This window comes from Hydra vulgaris, chromosome 02 (genome assembly GCF_038396675.1).
Source record: "Hydra vulgaris chromosome 02, alternate assembly HydraT2T_AEP".
NCBI lineage: Eukaryota > Metazoa > Cnidaria > Hydrozoa > Anthoathecata > Hydridae > Hydra > Hydra vulgaris.
In genome coordinates this window covers 57,971,092-57,992,500 of record NC_088921.1, presented here as the reverse complement: position 1 = coordinate 57,992,500, position 21,409 = coordinate 57,971,092, and the positions used below count along the sequence as shown (strand labels likewise).

The following is a 21,409-nucleotide window of genomic DNA, read 5'->3' as shown; positions in this document are numbered from 1 at the left end:
GTCATCATAAATTAAACTAAAAACTCTAAAAAATATCAAAATTTATACTTGAATGTGTAACTAAAGGATAAAAGTAAAATATTTCTACTTACCAGCGTAACGGTTATATTAAAAGGTGAAGGTGAATTTGAGTTTAAAAGTTTAATTAAAAGGTAAAAAAGCGTTTTAAAGAAAAAAATAATAATTAATTGCTTCAAATTAAACTAACTTTATTTACTTAGACCACTCGACTAAACATTTACATAAAATATAATTATAATTACATTTACAAAACTTACGGGAAACTTTGACGATTCGAAAACACGCGGTATACACGTCGGTTAATGGTTGGCACGAAATGTCAATTGCTAGCCAACTATAGCCAATACTGGCCCATCAGTTGGACCAACTAAAGCGTGTTTACTGGTTTGAAACAAAAAATAAAAATAAAAACTAAAGTTTTAACACTTACGAGTATGTGAATTGGAAGTACGCATAGGGTTGCCAGATGTTGACTTTTACAAAGGAGAACACAGTAAAAAAATTATTTTAACAGTTTTGGCGCTGTATTCTCCTCCTCAAAAGCCAGACTGGCAACCCTTAGTAGACCATAACATACGATTTCGAAAACGTTAAATTTTTTTACATTGTCAGTACTAAACAATTTATGAAATTAAATCGTGTAACAATTTACAATTTTTTTTTTTTAATGTATATAAATAAAGTTAATAAATATATTCATTATGTTAAAAAAATCAATCATAAGAATACTTAAATTTAAATGCCTTAGAAAATACATAATTTAAACGCCTTAGAAAAAATTTAATTTGTCGTTTTGTAAAAGACTTTAAGCTTCGTTTTTAATTGATCGAAGCAAAGTAAGTATTTTTTTAAGATGTTTCATAAAGTGTATTTCATAATTTAGATCCTCGGTTTGTCATTGAGTATTTAGTGGCTAAATACTCAATGACAAACCGAGGATCTAAATAAGTTTTGGATTGACTACAGTTATTATTTGATATAGTTATTGATTGATTTTTTAAAATAAAGAGTTAAATAATAACGGTGCGATTTATTATCAAGTTTAAACAAAAATATAAGAATATGATAAAGGTTTAATTAAAAATATTTAGTATTAGTTAGCTAAAAAGTGTTTTTGCATGGGAGATAAAATTTCCTTTGTAATAATCCTAATAGCATGTTTTTGTTTGCAGAAAAGTTTATTACTGCACCAAGTAATGTTTGCATAGTTTAGGTAACAATGTATAAATGAAAAGTATATGTATTTCAAACAAGATTGGTTTAAGAATTGTTTAGCATTGTACAATATACTAATATGTTTTGAATTTTTTTTTTTCAATAAAACTATATGTTCTCTCCAGGTAATATTTTCATCAAGAATTACGCCTAAAAACTTTAAATTTCCTTTTTAGTTTTAGTATTATTAAGAGATTGACTTGAACCATTAGATTAGTTATTTAATAACCCAATGACTCGGGTCATTAAGTTAATTAGTTCTTTGTTAACTAATGAAAATGAAATAATAATATCTTCATTAGAATAAAACAAACTAGTATCGTCGACAATTAAAACTGTGTTTAAAATATTAGAAGTTTTATTTAAGTCAATAAAATAAATTAGAAACAAAAGTGGTCCAAGAGTTGATCCCTGGGGAACACCGCATGTAATAATCATGTTATCTGTTTTTCCATCATTGTAAGATATATATTGCTTGCTGTTAGACATATAACTTTTAAAAATAGCCAAGTTTAAACTTTTGATGCCATAGATTTTGAGTTAGGACAAAACAGTTATATCAGCAACTGTATTAAAAGCTTTATTTAGATCTTTGAAGACACCTAAAGTATATTTTTTTTTTCATTAAACCCTTTGAATATATTGTAAACAATATACAAAATTGCGTGATCAGTAAAATGACCAGATTTAAAACCAAATTGTTTATTGAACAAAATTTAATTTTTGGTTAAGAAAGAGATTGTTATAAGCAAATTTATAAACCAAAAACACATATTGCCAACAAAATATTACAAAAAGTAATTGAAACATTTAAAATTGATTTTACAAAATTATGAACTTTGAATAAGTATTATTTTTCATACATTTTTTTTATTTAGGAAAATGGCTTATAAAAACCCAGGAGATATATTTGATTCCTTGATTTAACATCAAGAAAAACTAAATAATCCGTTTTAAACACGTTTTATAACGTTTCAAATTTATTAATATACAGTTTAAAATTAAAAAAAAAATGATGACGTCAATTGATTTTGAAATTCTTTCAGCTCTTCCTCTTTCTATATTAATTCAGATGTTTCAGACTACCCTTTATTTTATTGTGAAATCACAATGCTTTTGTTTTATTTAAAAATTTAAATAAATAATAGTAAACGTTGCACAATTTTTATTTTAAGCATGTTTAATTCATGACAGTTTATTTAAATATTATAATAATTAAATTTGTCGGCAGTATTGTCAGTAATCTTTATTTTTAAGGAATTTTAATAAATTTAATGTCATTTTTTGAAATTTAAAAAAAAATGTAAGTTTTAAAAAACTAAATTTAAACAGAACTGTTGTCTATTAAAAATGTTCGATGGCTTTAGTATCTTTGTTTATTCCTCCTTGATTTACTTAACGATTGTTGACTTGAAGTTTTATAAAATGTTATCTTTGTTTTACCTTTTTGTCTTATCAACGATTTTATACAGTAATTAATATATTGTAGATTACTTAAGACCATCTGGTTTTCAAATCACGGATGTTTTTTTCTAAAAAAGTTGAAACGTGTAGTATAATGAAAAAAAAAACAAAAAAAAACTTCACATTTCATACTACAAATTAGCGTAACGTGAAATAAATTTTTGCGAAAACATTCATTTTTTGGAAAATGGTAATTAGTTAACAAAGTACGGTAATAGTTGAGAAAAGTTGTTTTTTTATACGGAACAGATACTGTTGAAATAGATGTCAATGCCATTAAAGTGTATTTTTTGTTTTTATAAATTATTTAAAAAATTTTTCATTTATAATTACTTTAAAATTATATAAATAATCTAATATTTTATATAAAAAATTATATACAAAAATTATATTATATTGAATAATGCAATACAATGCAATACTTAAAATACTACCTTGAAACCAGTTATTTTTTAATTTTTTTTTTACGGAAATTCCAGAAGAGAGCTGAGGATTAGGGTTAATCATATAAAAGTTCACTGGCTCTCATATATCAGCGAATTTTTTTTCTTCAAAAGTATATCAACCTGGGTCTCAAAAGAACCAGAATTTTATAGTGGTTTCAAAATTTATAATATTTTCTACTAAAACTTTTTTTAAAAAAATATTACAAAAAAATGTCATAAAAAACGACCTTTTCAATTTTTAGTAAAAAATTCTTGTTTTTTTTGTCAATTTTAGCATTGTCATTATTGACAAAAAAACAAGAATTTTTTACTAAAAATTGTCAAAAAGTTTTAGCAATTCATTTTTATTTGAAACCATTATTGTTTCTGAAATCTTTATGGAATTCTGGTCCTTTTGAGACCCAGGTTAATATACTTTTGAAGAAAAAAAATTCACTGATAAATAGGAGCAAGTGTGTTATCAAGTGTCATGGTGGGTGACTTTTTTCAAAAATTAAATAAAACCAATGACTTTTCTGTTACTTTCAAACCAAAGTTCATCTGTTTTTTATACCGGAAACTGGAGATACCAAACAGTCAACATCCTACTGAGGATCTTTTAACGCTGAAACTTAAAAAATTACTAAATCTGTATAGAGTAAAAGCGGGTAGAAAGAAATAGAAGATAGAATGAAATAATTATGACAACGTTTATTCTTTTGCTCCGACTTTTTTATTGTATAAACATTTTGCAAATATTTTCATGTTGTGGAGAATCTTTTTCTGAATAAGATGTTATAAAATTTTAATACAGAATAAATAATTTTTTTAGTAATAGTCAAATCTTTGGTCACGTAATGATTTTTTTTTTTTTTTTTCTAAAAAAAATTGGGCATAAAACTTTTAGAAGTGAAATTAAATTTGCTATTTTTAGTGAAAAATTATGAGTTAAACTCTGTGAACTGTGGCAAACTATGGTTTTGAATGGTGAACTATGGGATTGAGCGAAATACCCCATTTATTTGATTCGTCAATAGAGCTTTTATTAATTAATTTCTAAACTGACCAATAAATCTTTAAAATTTCTTCGTTTAACTTTTAAACTAATTATTATCAAATCTTTTCTAATATAAAATATGCCTCAAAAAACAACACGTACACCAAAGACAAAATCGCGCTTGCAGTGAAAAAAAAAGTGGCAAACTTTCGCTCAACAAAGTAGCTTAATAATTCAGTATACTAGTAGCAACTCTTTATAGGCGTGTCAACGGCATAAGTGAAACAATTAACAGTGGTTCAAACAAATGATTGCTGTAACACTTTAAATCAACTCTGGTAGATACACTCATCAATTTATTCGATTAGAGCTTAGGTAGAACTTACAAAGACGTCATCACTTTAGTTACTGAATGTTTGCAACACCAAGGTCAATCTCATCTGTTTTCAAACGGTACACCAGGAAAAGATTAGTACAAGCTTTTTATCAACCAGTGGATTCATAAGTTAAGCATCAGAGCATTTGGCAACATTTAATCACTCAGAGCCGCAAGAACTAGTTGCGAAGTATTTCAACACACTGCAAAGAGAATTCAACAAAGCAGGTATTAACAAAAACACTTCATGTCATTTGTGGAACTTGGATGAAATTGGCTTCTCTGATGATCAAGAACATAGTTTGCAGACGTGGTGCTAAATGACCATTAAAATTAATCGGCAACAGTTAAAAAATCAATTATACAGTTGGAAATTGCATCATGCTGCTGGTTATCGTCTTGCGTCATATATTGCTTTCAAATCAAAAAAACGTCTGTACAAAAATTGGTGCTTAAGTGGCTCACTAGTGTGTACGTTCCCACCATTAAAATAAGTCCAGGTAAATAGTTTAGTCGCTTTGTAAAAAATTTGTTAAATCAATTGATTATTAAATTAAATAAATTGAACGTTGGTTATCCAATTAAAGGTACACATATTTTAGTTGTATATGGACATTTGACACATGCTACCTAATGGGTTGTACTTATTTGTATTGAAAACGATATCTTGTTAATTTGGTTACCAACTCATTTGTCACATATTCTGCAGCCATTAGAGGTTGGTGTTTATTGCTATGTCAAGAGTTTTATGCAAAGAAAAAGTTCAGCAATTTGTCAAAAAAAATGTTTTTATAACTGAAGGCAAAACCTTTTACCCCTGGTAAAGTTTTTACACGCATGCAAATAGTCACTGGATTTCAAAATTTCTGTTTCCGCTCAACATCAAGAAAATTGATCAGTTTAAATTACAAATTGCTAATAGATTTGAAACACTTTCATCTCATTCTGAGTTTTTGAAATCTCAACCACCAGAATCTATGCCAGTGCCACCAGCACCACTAGCTACACCATCTCAGCCATTGCCTTCTGAATCTACACCAACAACATCTAACATCAGCATACATTATACAGCACCAACTCCAAAGTCATCTCACCTGCAACCAACCTTCAACATAACTCCGGCTATTCAAAAGAAAATCCAAAAAAAAGTTAAATAACAAATGCAGTAAGCCCAATCACTTGCCTCAGCTTTGCACCAAATCTTTTGCATCCAACATGTTGACACACACACACACACACACACACAAAAAAAAATGTAGACGTGCTAAGATGCGAAGGGGAGTGTCTTAATAAATATAAAGTATTCAAAAGACTAAAAGATACTGATAGCAAAAAGGCGGCAAAGCAAGCTAGGAAACAACGTTTCCTAGCTTGCTCTTTATTAATTGATTGTTTTTTTAATTGATATCATTGGTTGGATTTTTTAATTAAGCATTATTTAGTTTTTTTCTTCCAATTAAATAAAGTTTCTTAAAAAACCTTTTTAAAAAAATTCTTCAATTTTTATATATTTAAATATACCTCAAAACTCTCTACAACTTAAAAAAAAAAATATTTGAAAATCTTTTTTCCGTAAAAAAAAAAATGAATTCAAACCCTTAACGTTTGACTCGCATTTACTCGATATTTTTTATTTTGACTATACTTTATCAATAACCTCGCTAATAAGAAAATTTTTATGATCAATATTGTTTTAAAAACTACTTTTTTTTTTCTCATTTTTTATTCTTTTTTTTAGTAAATGAATAATAATAAAATATGACATGTTTCAACTGTTTTTATTAACTATAAAAGAATCGTTTGTGATTGTGTTTAATTTAAATCTTACCCAATACACTGGTCAACAAAAAAAAAACTTTTTGAATGCACCATAAATCTTAATAGCTTTTTCTAAACTAGTTTTTTGCGCTGATTTCAAATCTGCTTTCAGTTTTCTTCCAACATGTCTAGTTCTTGAGATATTTGGAATTTTAATTTTTGGACATTCTGTACTTTATCCCTATACATAAACATTGATAAACATTCAATATTTCAAGCACCACTTATGTTCCTATACAAATAAGTCAAAGTCTCTGTGACTAGGTTTATTCTTAAACATTTATACACATTTAATAGTTTAAAGACTGTTGACTAAAGCATATAAATCACTTAAAATCTCTGTGAATATGACTTCCTTTTGTAGACTTTTTCTGGTTCATCACGATAAGGCATCCAACAGTACTCAGCTAACATGCTTTCATTCCAGAATCCTTGGTAACGCTTTTCCATCACTTGAATATCTGGTGGAATTGTTCACCTTGTTCATCACTCACATTTTCAGGAAAAAATGTCAAATGCGTATGCAGAAAATGCATTTTTAATGACATACGACAGCCAACTTTTCGGAACGAATCGAGTTGCTTTTGATTAAAATTTTCATATTCACACAATTTGTGATACCCCAAGAACTTCTTACAAACCCGTACAAACGCTTTCCACGCTTCTTTTTTGTCGGAAGTAAGTGACTCTTCAAATCCATGGTCTTTCAAAACCTCTCGAATTTGGGGTCCAACAAAAACGCCTCCTTTGAGTTTCGCTGCATTAATTTTGGGAAATTTTTCAACCCAGTATTGAAAACCCGCTGATTCAGTTTTACCTAATGCTTTTACAAAGTTTTTCATCAAACCAAGCTTGATGTGAAGCGGTGGTAAAAATATTTTGTCTGGATCAACCAGCGGAGTATGGTGAACGCTGCTTACACCGGGTTCGTATTCAGTTCTCAACATCCAATCACGTTTTATGTAATGTTCGTTCACAGCACGACTAGCCCATAAACAAAGAAAGCAGCAGAACTTGGTAAGCCCTGTTTGCATACCCATTAACATACCAATCACTTTCAAATCACCACAAATGTTCCACTGATGAGTTTTGTAATCAAAAGCGTCTAGTAATATTTTCATATTTTCGTGAGTTTCATTCAAGTGTACGGAATGAGCGATTGGAATACATGGCTTCTGATTGCCAATATGCAACAACACGGCCTTCAAACTCCTCTTGGATGAATCAATGAAAAATTTTTGAAAAGACCATTGACATTATTGCAGTAGCACAAGGGTCCATCAATGATGAAAAACCTAGATAAATCATTGTTGCGCTTTCGAAAGTGGGATACTTTGACAAAAACTGCTAACAAATTCTTTTCTTTCAGTCTTGACGCCAAAAGTTCAGCTTTTTCCTTTGAAAGGGACAAGTCTCTAACCAAATCATTCAGTTCACCTTGTGTGAAAACTTTGGGCTCTTCGCCGTCAATATCTTGATCAAAGTCAACATCAGCCGCATCTTGACGTTCAACATCGACAACACATTCATCTTCAATAGAGTTTAATCCATTAGCTGGTGGTACTGGAATGAGCAGGGTGTTGTCATGAGGAACACTCATAGCCGAATCCAAATTCGGGTACACAATTTGGTGCTTATTTTTCGACGATAATCCAGCAGTATTAACAGCGCAAAAATAGCAGTCATTGTAATGATCTTTTGGTTCCCTCCAAATCATCGGTATAGCAAATCGAAAAGAAGACTTTCGTTTGTTGATCCAATCTCGTAATAAGCTGCAACAACTATAACAAGCCACAAGTGGTGCCCAAGTTTTATCTTGATCTCCCAAAGGACAACCGAAATACAGCTTGTAAATTTTCGAGATTTCTGGAGTGATTTTCTTTTGCTGCTCTGACAATGTAAATTGCCCACAAATATAACAAAAGGCGTCTGGTGAATTTTTGCTATTTCTAGGCATTACATAAGTTAATTTTATTGAAATAATTACCCTGAAAATAAAGAAACAGTATATTTTACACTGAAACTATATATTAGTGCAAAAAACACACATACATTATCTCAAGATTTAGACGTGCTGGAGAAAAACTAAACACAGATTTGGAATCAGCGTGAAAAACTACATCTAGTAAACCTAAAATTAAAGCTGGTGCAAATTCAACGTTGAGCAGTGTTATTAAATATATAATATTACACAATTATTAAATATATGATATTACGCAATTATTAAATATATGGCATTACGCTATTATTAAATTTATGAACTAACTTGATTAACTCCTAAACAGGTGAACTTCGTATTAAAACCCAGCGTAAATTTATTTAAAACTGTCTGCCGCTACATAACTCAATTTATGACATATCTGGAAAATATTGGAATAAATTTTGTTTGATGGAACTTAAAACTTCCATTGGGAAGATAGATAAAAATTTCGGATATATAAATGTAAACACTGTTTAACATGTAAATATTCTAAATCAAATATATCTCTAGTGCTGATTCGCGTAATAGCCAAATTCGCGTAATAGGCATTTAACAGATTATCTATCTAACAGAAGTTCTTAAAACTACATATACTTGATTGGTAATAAATTTAAGAAGTTGATTGCCCCCTAAGTTAATTATCCCGTTTGCAGTAAGTTAAAAAAAGTAAGAGCCCTTAATACTACTTAACAATAAATCCATAAATTCCTTATTGATAGAAAATATGTATGTTTACGCATTATGTGTAAAGATAATATCATTAAATATCATTAAAAATCACTTTTTAAATGTACCCTATTTGAGTCCATCTTTATGATTAACTCATTCCCTAAAGATGGACATAATTATTTGGTATCAACATCTACAAATTGGAATTAGAAAAGCTCCAATTAACAGGTTCATCCATGATTTAGATAAATATATTCAACAGATACGCATGTGTGTAAGCTGAAAAAATACAATGCTTTTTTATTTATAAAAAACTGTTAATAAGAACTTTTTAGCACTAAACAGTTAGGAAAATTTTTAAAAAAGGAAACTTTTTAAATAAAAAATGCTTACATTTCAAACATTAAATTTTATGGGTTGACAATCAACTGTTATACACAAATTAGAATTTTCAGCAAAATAAAAGGTACTTTATTTACAGAATGAAGCTACTCTATTTAAGTTTGAAGCTACGAAAAATATTAAACACTAAAGAAATATAGTTTTTAATATCTTATATAAAGAAATAGTTTTTATTATCTTGTATAATCTTATGTAATCTTTATGGTCATTTTTTATAAAATAGCTTCCCAGTTAATATTGACATACGGGTACCGTACGGGGCCCACACAGGTCGTCAACTGGGTCCCGTATGGGAAGACCAATGGTATCCCACCGGATCTTGGCTGCGGTTTTCCTCTGGGGTCCATATGGGCATGCCCGCTGGGTATCTACCGGATCTTGGCTGTGAGGTTTATCCATTGCAAATCTTGCAAAACTACGTTTAAATTGTTTAAAAATTACAGAAAAAGCAAACTTATATATAATTTTATTGGTTTATTTCAAACAAAATAAATAAAATTACTGTGGAAATTAAGCAAACTTTTAAACGATGCTTTAATCGTGTATCGAATGCTTTCATGGTTATCTTGCAAATTGGAAGCTTTATTATTGTTGTTAAAACGACTTCTTTGAAAACCTCTTTCTTTACACAATGTCTCATTTCAATATGAGCTGTAAAAAAATTAAATTTAACTTTTAGTCTTAAATTTCATAGGTAACACATACATTAATTTTAATATGGTATAAAACTCTTATGATTTCTCCCCAACACTCTTTAGATAAAAAATGTAATTTTCACCATGGAAGGTAGAAAAATATAATTCCTAATTTTATAATCGACATTGACTTCAACATTTTAAAATGTACTTGTAATAAATAAGCACATGCTTGTGGGTCATCTAATAAATTTATACCATTCCTTTAGTTACTGATAAATAAATTTAATAAAACTATTATATAAAACAAATTTTATATTTATATTGTATACAATTTTATATATTTATTTATATTATTTTATAAATCACTAATCAAATTTTTTTCATTTTGCACTGTGGTTTCATCAATTAAGACTTATTAGAAACCTTATACTAGATCCGAGCTCCCCCCTCCACCCACCCACCCTCCTCAAAAAAAAAACTGTCATAAAGGCTCCAAAATTCTTAAAAAAATTTTCAACAGGTATTACTAAAAAAAAAAATTCTTTACATCTGCAAAAGGGCCCGAAATTTGCAAATGACTTCCCTAAATTTGTGCCCACCCCCACCACCCAATTGGATGTGAAGAAGCTTAGCCACAGCTCTGCTTATATATTTATATTTATATATACATATATATATATAAATACCTATATGTATATATATATATAATTCTCAATATATATAAATATATATATATATTTATATATAAGTGGATTTGGATATGTATATACTTATATATATATATAGATAGATATATATATATATATATATACTTATATATATATATATATATATATATATATATATATATATATATATATATATATATATATATAGAACCCTTAGATGTTGTCCGAAAGTTTTTTCGATATTTTGTTGACAAAAAGTAAAAATTAAAATGCAAGACCGGAATTTTTTTTTTTTAATAATGATAGACTGCCTGCCCCAACCAAACCCTCAGTCGATGTAGCAGCACTCCCTTGCGGGTCAGGCTATTTGTCAGTCGATGTAGCAGCACTCCCTTGCGAGTCAGGCTATTTGTCAGTCGATGTAGCAGCACTCCCTTGCGAGTCAGGCTATTTGTCAGTCAATGTAGCAGCACTCCCTTGCGAGTCAGGCTATAAGATAGTCGATGTAGCAACACTCCGCGCATGATTTACAGTAAAAAAAATAAAAATAAAAACATTTTATTAAAAAAAATAAAAATAAAAACATTTTATTAAAAAAAATAAAAATAAAAACATTGTTTATATTGTTAAAAACATTCAAAATGTTATAAAAACATTCAGAATGTTTTTAAAAACATTCAGAATGTTTTTAAAAACATTCTGGTCAATTAAATTTGCGTTTTTGTGGTTTTTTTAAAAAACGATTAATTTGTAATTAAATTAATGGTTTTTACTTTCGTCCAACACGGAAATGTTGGACGAAAGTCAAAAGTAATTAAAAGTGACGTATGTGTTGGCGTAAGAATCACTTTTTTCCTTCCGCTCTTCCTAAAGCCAACAAACTATAGAACTATATATATATATATATATATATATATATTATATATATATATATATATATATATATATATATATATATATATATATATATATATATATATATATAAAACGATTTAAAAGCTGCAAAATCTTCAAACATAACCTATCTGTCACAGGATTCGTCTGCTTTCCCTTTTAAAACATTTTTAACTAAACCACTTTTTTTTTTTGCAACTTCAAAACAATTATCACTTTTATTAGCTGAAACAAAACACTCTAAACCTTGATAATTTTTAAATTGTAAACAGTGTCTCAATGCAATGGTTACGGACCCATCAAAATGAAGAATACTAAACTTCTGTTAATCTCCTTGTACATGTTTATTTAAACAACCCTGCGATCTTTGAACAAGCTTTTTTAATTGACAAAAAAAAGCTATATTTAAATGAGGGACATCTATCAAGTACTTTAAATTTAACTGCACCATCTTCTATATGTATTAAAAAATGGACCTTGTAAACTAGTAAATCTTTACTATAAAGTTCACCAAACGACAGCACAAAATAAGTTAGTAACTGACAAGCAATATATAAAAATAAGAAAATAAAATTAGAACTGCAACTGAAAGATCCAAAAAATTTGAATAGATTTTTAGCTCAATCAACCCCGTTAAAAAACTAGCCCAGTGTATATTAGAAAAAGTCTAAGTTCAGTTGCATTCCATTTTTTAATATCTATTGAAAACCTTAGTTTTGTGAAAAATTCTCTTGAAATGTAACAATGTATCTGGAACAATTGGTCAGATAAAGTATTGACTATAATCTGAGACAATTTACAACATTTGGGCCATTTAACCATAACTTGATGAGCTTTTTTTTTCGCATACTCCTAAGCATACTAGATGCATAAAGTTTAAAGAAAACTTTGTTACCATGACAAAATTTAATTCAATTAAACACACCAATAAACACACATTTAATTCAATTTAACACACCACTAAGATGTTCAGAATGCTTTTAATGAAAATCTTAATGCTTAAAATGAAAATTTTAATGCTTTTAATGAAAAATTTTTGACAAAAATCCGAATCAGTCCTTAAAATTGATGAAATATGAGAGTATTATCTTGCCACACCACTCTCCTTTTTAAACACAACGGTATGCTCTAGCTGGGGCATCACATATAATAACAGCATGATTGATTTAGTACTCAATATTTTCATATATAAAATCATCTTTTCAAGAACTTTGAACCCTACCAAAAATTATCAGCTGAAATATCAGCTGCAACTCCTACTTTATAAACAACATAGTTGTTTTGATGTATATACTTGATTATAATACATATGTTATTTTTATACTTGAATATTTATTTTTCTATCTTATAATACATGCTTTTTTTTAAATATGTGTTTTTGTACAAAATTTTAATACTTGAGAAAATATTTTGCCCAATATTCTTTAGATTAAAAAAATATTATCTTACATTACTCTAACCGTGGTAATAAACAAAGGTAATATTTACTCCAATCATTATATTTGTCCCCCAAAGTTCATACAATTCTATTATACATAAGTATCTCACTAATTCTAATAAATAAAAATTTAAATAATAATAAATAAATAATAAATAAAATTTTTTAAACAATAATAAAATAAAAATTATTACCATTATTATAATTATATTTACTAACCTGTCATTACTAATATTTATCAAAAAATACATTCTGGTTGTTGAAGTCACTTTTACACATATCAGTATGCAAATACTGTCAACAGCCAGTGCGCACCAAGCAGAAATATTCTTAAACATGCTGCAAAATACAAGATATACATAAGATGCATATCATATAGGACTTATTTTTGTTCCTCTAACTTGGAACCTAATATTTTTATACCAACATATAAAAATTAAGTTATGGAAAACAAAAGCGATGTTTAACATTTTATAACTCATTTATAATAAATAAGCATATCGTCATGATCTATATTATAACTATTATTTTCCTTTAGTTATCGTTATTCATGCTATAGTTATCAAGTTATATTAAAGTTTTATAATTAAAGTTTGAATGCAAAAGTTTATATTAATAAATATATTATCAGTATTGTAAATATAAGTTAAGATTATACTTATAATTTATAAGTATTTATAAGTACAAGTATTGCAAGTATAAGTTATTATAATGTATATTATGATATTACTGTTGATATTTCAAGCGTACAAAAAAAGTCAAAAAACATCAATGGTTTAAAAATGCAGTTGATGCATAACAATAAAGCCATTTTTGCATTTATTTGTAAACACTTGATATTTATATCTGACAGTGGGTAAACTTTGTTAATACCAATCATTTTGAGGCGCTACTGCAGTTTTTACCCCCCCCCCCCCTTTTTTTTTTTTTTTTTATTGCTGAATATGATAGAGAATTTTATGCTGATTAAGAATCGAATAAAAACATAGGTCTGAAAACCGACAAAAAGTGCTCAAATCGCTGTTGAAGTTTAAAAAATTACACTAAAAAACGCTAATATTTGCCATTTTTTCATACTCGGTTATAAATAAAAAATTTTCCAACGACGTATTTAAAAAAACCTGGTTTCTATCAAAAATGAAAAGCAAAACTGTTTAAAAATGCTGAGCGCATCATTTTCTGATTTATTTCTGGCCCAAACCCTAACCCTGTCTCAAATCATGTACTTTTAATTGCGCCAATCCTTATTTGTCAGTTGATGTATGTGCATTTAGTGGTGCCAATCCCTATTTGTCAGTCGATGTATCTACATTCAATTGCGTTAATCCCTATTTTTCAGTCGATGCATGTATATTAAATTGCGCCAATCCCTATTTGTCAGCCGATTTATGTATATTTAAAAAGCAAAATCTTAAATTAATTTTTAAAAAATTAATTAAAAATATATAAAATATATTAATAAAAACATTTAATTTAATTTAAATATATTTTATTTTGACGACAATAAAAACCGGGTTGCGTAATTAAAAAAAGATTTTCTAAGCGATTGATTTCAAAATGTAAACCCTAAAACGATTTTAAAAAATGGCGAATATTAGCGTTTTATAGTGTAATTTTTTAAACTTCAACAGTGAATTAGAGCACTTTTTGTTGATTTTCAGACCTATGTTTTTATACGATTCTTAATTAGCATAAAATTCTCTATCATAATCAGCAATAAAATAAAAAAAAAAAGGGGGGGGGGGGAGAAACTACAGTAGCGCCTCATTTTGATTGGATAAAATATATAAAAATCAATGGGAATGAGTGAATCTGTAAAAACGATTTAAAACCTTAAATATAACCTATCCATCACAAAATTAGCCTGTTTGCTCTTTTTGAATGTTTCTGACCAAACCAATTTTTTGAGCAACTATTTAGCAATTATTACCATCACTAGCAGAAACAAAACTCTTTTGATCATTTTAAAAATGCAAAAAGTGTTTCAGTGAAATAGGTACTACATGTTTAATAGTTACTGGAACATATGCTAAACATATATGTAAAACTTTGTGAACTAATTAAGAATAAAATAAAAAAGTTCTTTTATAATGGTAATAAATAAATGAAATTCTAAAACAACACCTTTTGAATGGAGTTTCGCAGTTAAAAATATACCGAAAAAACGATTTCTCATTAATTAAAATGTAAATATTGTGTATACCAAAAATATAATGCATAAAAGTTAAGTCTTTAAATTTATTTTACGCATGATACGAATTATAAATGGCAACCATCGAATAAGTTTTGTAATTATTTTTTAATTATCAGTTTGAACTTTTTGGGAACCTTATAGGAAACCTAGATCCTTCTGCCCTGATAAATACCAGATAAAACACAATCCAGCAAATTTGCTTGATTTTTTTACCACCCTGAGACCCGTTCAGAAACCATTAACTTTTACCCAAAATCCCGTTCCCGTAAGCCAAGACAAAAACCATGTCCTTTTGTCAATGTTTTTTTTTTTTTTAAATTTAGGTGCTCCAAGAAGATCTAACGGTCTTGTCACAGAGCATCGCGGAATTTAACTAGGAGGTTCACGCCTTCTTCCTCCTTACCGTGACGCGAATATAAGTTCAAAGCTCCTTTCGAACCTGGATCTCCTGCTTATAAAGCAAGCGCTCTAACCACTGCGCCACGGCCGCAATGTAGGCTGGGTTAGTATCAATTATTGAACTTACGAGTTAATGAGAAGTTAAAACTGTTTTTTAACAATAGGTCCTATTATCATATTAACAAATCTAGTAGCTATCTGATTGTCAATAGAACTCTCATTATTTGTAACTATAAATGATTTGTACCGATACTTAGTACATTTTTTCATATTACAAAAAGTTTAAAAAATACAAAACAAAAAGTAAAAAAATACTTAATCAATAAATAAAGAAATAAATTAATTAATAAACAAAGTTTTTTAAAAAAGGTTTAAACCATTGTTTTACTTATTTGAATTACATAATTGACATTGACTTTTGAAATTTAAACAAACTAAATATTTATGCATATTGATTTGATTTGCAACTTGACTACTCGTAGTTCGCAAAACAAGTTAAGCAAACAAGTCTAAACATTTCTTTAAAGAACTTTGTTTGTTAATTAATTTATTTCCTAATTTATTGATAAACTAATTGATGATTAACAAAACTAATTAATAAGACTTTAATTCGAGGTTCAAAAAAAATTATAGCAAAAGCAAAGAAATTAATAAATGCATTTACATTTACATAAAAAGTATTTTGGATTTTACAACTTTACTACGTTTAAAGCGCATATTAGTAACATTAAAGATACAAAATATTTATTTAAAATTTCAAGTTACATATTTTACACAAGCAAAGCTGCAACTAAAAGTTTACAATTGTAGTCAAGTTTTACTCAAAATGAAATAACGATGACTCAAATAAGTCATCGTTATTTCATCGTCATATCTAACTCTGAATTGCATTAGATTACATGTGCATGTAACTAATTTCTTTTTTTAGTTTACATAAATATGGTTGGAAATCTCTCCATCTCGTTGCAGTGTTGTATTGTGACTTCCATTGGAAACACCATTGAAAACTTGAGAAAAAAAAATTCAGTACTACTACAAGCGACAGCAAAATGTTTTCCTCCTTTAACTGATAGAACAACAAAATTATCAAATATTAGATCTGTAGTAAATTCTATGTTAAACGACACGTTAAATTGTATTGATCATGCAGTTACATTTAAATGTTCAGAGAACACGTCGATAATATTTCTTTTGTACATGGCGTTCTGGGTCCTAATATTCTTTCTTGCCTTTTTTGGTAATCTAATTGTTTTGTTGTCTGTATTTCGCTCTTTCACGTTAAAAAAGACGATTACAAATTATTTTATAGCATCGTTGGCAGCGAGTGATTTACTTGTTACATTGTTTATTGTGCCAATAAAAATGCTCAAAGCTTATCACAATATTAATTTCTGCTATAGTCTAAATGTTTGTAAGTTTTACATTACATCGGATAACGTTTTTTTTGTTGCTTCAATTACTAACTTATTTGCGATTTCCATTGATCGATTTGTTGCCATTGAGTTCCCATATGAGTACACTCAAAAACTGACCGTTCAAAGAGCAAAAGGAGTGATTACTTTTGTTTGGTTCTACGCTATAACATGGGGTTTATCTGTTTTATTTGATAAACGTTCAATAAAAGTTGATTCTGGAGAAGAAAATCACGTGAGAGAATGTGTTTTTATCAATAGAGAGTTCATTATTTTATCCTACGCAATAGTATTTTATTTACCCGTCATTATAATGGGATTTATTTATGCACGCGTGTTTCAAATTTCAAGAAGACACGCGCAGCGGATAGCAAAAACGGAAAAAGATCTGAAATTGAACGACTTTGGTACTTCCTTTTATTCACAGCATTCGCAGACTACAACTGCCATTAACCTCACTCCAAATCAATCGTTCAGAGAAGATCCTACAGAGCGACACACTGGAAGCTTTTATAAAGAAGAAAGAATTTCTAATGTTAGTTTAAATCTTTCCCGTCAAGGATCTAGAATGACACCATTAACTAAAACATCATCTGTTACTCCGAAAAAAAAGTTTAACGGAAGCAAAAATTTAATGCTTAAAGTTACAAAAACTGTTGCTACCATATATGGTTTATTTCTGGTATGTTGGCTTCCTGTTAGTATATTATCTATTGGACTTAAATGGTGTCCAAGATGTTTTCAAGAAGAGTTTTCCTCTTTTTGGAAACAAATCATTTTTGTGGATTTACTTCCTATGTTTAATTCCGCATTTAATCCTTTTGTATACGCGTTAATGAATAAACAATACCGTCGTGCATTTCGAACATTATTGCGAGATATTTGGTCGAGTGTTTCAATAGGCTCTTATATTTTTAAACAGAACAAGAAAAAAAAAGCATCTTCGCGTTATTGAGTTATATCAGGAAGCATTATTGCATAACATAACAAGTGTAACATGTGCTAGATAGATGTTTTGATGATTTGAATTAAATACTTATTATATATATGAAATACATTTTCTCTTTAATTCACAGCAAGTTAAGTTTTAATAGTATTAGATTTAATTTGGAAATATCAAATAAATACAATTACATTTTAACATTTGAAGGTTGCAGATATAAGTAAAGATGGAAAAAACTTAGTTAGAAAAAAGTCGTATAAGCTTTAGCTTTTAAATGCAATTGGTAGTCCGTAGCTACGCTCCAAACATGCACGGTACCACCGATCACATTGCATTTGCAAAATACTAGTTCGATTGCAAATGTTTAATAAGTAACAAAAAACTTTTTCTAAATCAAAATTTGGAAATAAATAGATAAAAAGATGTAGATGTGTAAATTAATTTGAAATTTTTTTTTTAAAAGTTCGCTTAGTAGATTTACCAACATCGTCAGCGTACAAAACAATGATAAACTATTGCTTAAATTTTTTTTGATAAATTTTTAATATTATAAATTGTTATTTACTTGCACGTTCAAATGTGATGTGACCGGGTGGCACCTTAAGTACGTTCGAAGAGTTGCTTTGGACTAGGCCCGGATTTAGGCATAGGCACATGACGCAGAGGCCCTCACTAACCTTTTTTTTTTAACTTTTTATAATGACGGCATGATTAAAGTAGACACTATACAAACAAGAACTTTTATTGGGAAAGTTAATCTGTCCGATTATGTCTTGTTTTCCCGGTAAATTTTGACGTCATTGGTTATAATTTTCCGGGAAATTATGATTGAAGCGTTAAATTAGGACTCTAAAAAATATGACTTACAAGTCGCGAAGAAAATTTACAAAGAAGTCATTCTATTGTTAATCCAAGTCAATTTGAGCGCAAATGCTTGTGAATATAAAATGTCGAATAACTTTTTATTTAAATAAACAAACAATTTTCACAAACAAACACACAAGTGCTGCTTTATAGCGAAGGAGAGAAAACATTTTGATTTTGATGAGATAGAAGAATATCTTAGAAATAAAATATGCCCTTCTACTATACCTACACGTGACTATGGATGTAATTCAAATTTTCGAAGAGTAACAAAACGTTTTGAAGTAAAAGATGGACATTTGTTATGTAAGAAAAAAACGGTTGTCAAAGTTAAGGAACGCCAAATGGAAACTATCAGAGATGTGCACCGAGGTATTGGAGATTCTGAACACTCTAAAGCAATGTCTTCACATAGAGAAAAAAACACTACATATGACAAGATTGCACAAAGATTTTTCTGACATAATATTGCTGCTTATATCAGTGAATTTATAAAGAGTTGCAAACAGTGCTAAAAATAAGGTGACATTAAATCTCCTTAAGTAGAATTAAAGTCAATTCCAGTACCATCAAGTGTTATGAAACAAGTTGGAGTGGATGTTTGTAAACTTCCCTTGGTTGATGGGTATTGTCATGCCTTCGTCTTGATAGACTATTTTTCAAAATGGTTGGAAGCCAAACCAATCAAGGACAAATCAGCACAAACTATTTCTCAATTTTTGTGTTGGCATGGGTGCTTTAAAATCCAAATCATTGACCAAGGTCGGCAATTTGTAAATGAGGTACGTAAACAACTACATAAATTAACTGGAGTAGAACAGAGAGTTACGTCTGCTTATCACCCGCAGAGGAATGGTTTGGTAGAACGTCAAAACCGAACAATAAAGAACTCTTTGATAAAGATTTTGGAAGGAAATCCTGAAATGTCGTCGCAAATTATCGAGGGTATTCTTTTTGCTCATCGCGTTAGACGACATTTTTCTACTAACTACTCCCCATTCATGCTGATGTATAACTGCGAGCCAGTGTTGGCAATTGATGTAAAGCATAACCTGGACAAAGATGAAAGCAATAAAACAAGAATATAGAGAAGGAGATGCAGATGAAGATCAGCCATTCAATCTTAAATTTCAGAGAAATTTTTCAGCGATGAAAGTCAGAACAAAAATTACCGATAAAGCAGTCAAAATTATTAACGCTGCGCAGAAAACAACAAGATTATGATCGTAAACATTTGTCGAAAACGTAAATTAAAAAATAAAAAAACAACAAACAATTTAATCAAAAGAGTGGGAAGTTTTCACAAAATGGCTTAGTTCTTACACTGTTATAAAAGCTCTGAAAAAGGAGCTGCAATTTTAAAAAATGCATTGGGGTTGAAATACATACAGTGTTGTTTAACTTAAACACTACATTCAAGGGGCAGATGACAAATTAAAATCAATATCAAATTAAGAATCTTAAAATTTTTTGGAATTGTGCGCGAAACGAAATTATTGAGATGATTTTGCTTTATGCCGTCAACAATTGGGGAATTTTTTCCCTGGACACAAATGTGAGACCTACGCAAATATCGAATTGACGTGTCATAAGCGGGCTTGCGTAATTGAAAGTAAAGGTCTTGTCTTACGGCCAAAGATATATATTGATACGTGGAAACCTTTTGGAAAACCCACCAATCATAACAACAGCAAAAATATTGTAAGTACACAAAAGCTCACAAGAACTTCAGGAAAATCCAGTGGATTTTCCTGAAGTTCTTGTGAGCTTCAGGAAAATCTTGACATCTTTGAAAAATTCCTGGTATACCATAGATCAAAAACGAATGAGCTCTATGAGCCCACAAAGGCAGATAGAGAAATCTTGGAAAGTCAAAACGGTTGGTTGAACGATAACCTTCTGGACGTAGGACAAAAGTAAACTTTTATGGTTCATGGTAGCCTTGAAAGGTACCAATCAGTATTAAACTGCCAGAAAAAGAAGTCTACATACTTCCCAGTTTTTGACGCCATCTTCAGTTATTGCATGATGGTAATTGTCATTGGTTATTAGCTTTTACTTCAAGTGGCAGGGTTCAAGTGTGGGATAGCCTGCGCAATAACCTAACATCAATTTCGAAAACATCTTTAAATTCCAACTTGTCATTGTTTTATAAAACAAAAACATAACCAGAAATATGTTTGAATATTACTTTCCAACTTTCCAAAATAATCACATATAACAAAACAATATGTACAAGCTTTGTTAAAAAAATCCAAAGAACAAGTTTTAATGTAGATTTTTTTTAATTCTTTTTTTTTTTTTTTTGAAATATATATTATAAAAAAAATGCATAAACTCAGATTTTTTTATGAAGCTCATTCAATTCATAATTCAATTCGATTTGCGAATAAACACATGTTTTAAGTCGAAATCAAAAGTGCCGATTCGCAGGGCTCTAATATATGTAATGTATATATATATATATATATATATATATATATATATATATATATATATATATATATATATATATATATATATATAAGTATATATATATATATAATATAAATGGGATAAGATTTTGTTATACAGACTCTTTATCTTTAAAA

At 28.9% G+C, this 21,409-nt stretch overlaps 3 protein-coding genes across 4 annotated transcripts in view; 2 read left to right on the top strand and 1 right to left on the bottom strand.

Annotated features, from left to right (window-relative positions):
* Positions 1–18,064, top strand: part of LOC124812467 (dopamine D2-like receptor) — a 41,799-nt gene extending 23,735 nt beyond the window's left edge. The window contains exon 2 of the mRNA XM_065791498.1: positions 16,528–18,064. Within this exon, the coding sequence (XP_065647570.1) occupies positions 16,539–17,966 (1,428 nt within the window). The 5' untranslated portion in view covers positions 16,528–16,538 and the 3' untranslated portion in view covers positions 17,967–18,064. The remainder of the gene's footprint in view (positions 1–16,527) is intronic.
* Positions 6,200–15,243, bottom strand: LOC136077057 (uncharacterized). Of its 2 annotated transcripts, none has more exons than XM_065791499.1 (2): positions 13,226–13,359; positions 6,200–10,019 (listed from the first exon to the last, which is right to left on the bottom strand). In XM_065791499.1, the coding sequence occupies exon 2, from the start codon at positions 8,271–8,273 to the stop codon at positions 7,521–7,523; it is 753 nt and encodes a 250-aa protein (XP_065647571.1). In that variant the 5' UTR covers positions 8,274–10,019; positions 13,226–13,359; the 3' UTR covers positions 6,200–7,520. The 2 variants fall into 2 exon arrangements, 1 of the variants encoding a protein (XP_065647571.1); XR_010636795.1 differs by lacking the exon at positions 13,226–13,359 and adding an exon at positions 15,210–15,243 and having other exon boundaries at positions 9,960–10,019.
* Positions 18,065–19,396: 1,332 nt separating the features above from the next.
* LOC136076176 (uncharacterized) lies at positions 19,397–19,906 on the top strand. Its single transcript, XM_065789650.1, has one exon. The coding sequence runs from the start codon at positions 19,397–19,399 to the stop codon at positions 19,904–19,906; it is 510 nt and encodes a 169-aa protein (XP_065645722.1).
* Positions 19,907–21,409: the final 1,503 nt, after the last annotated feature.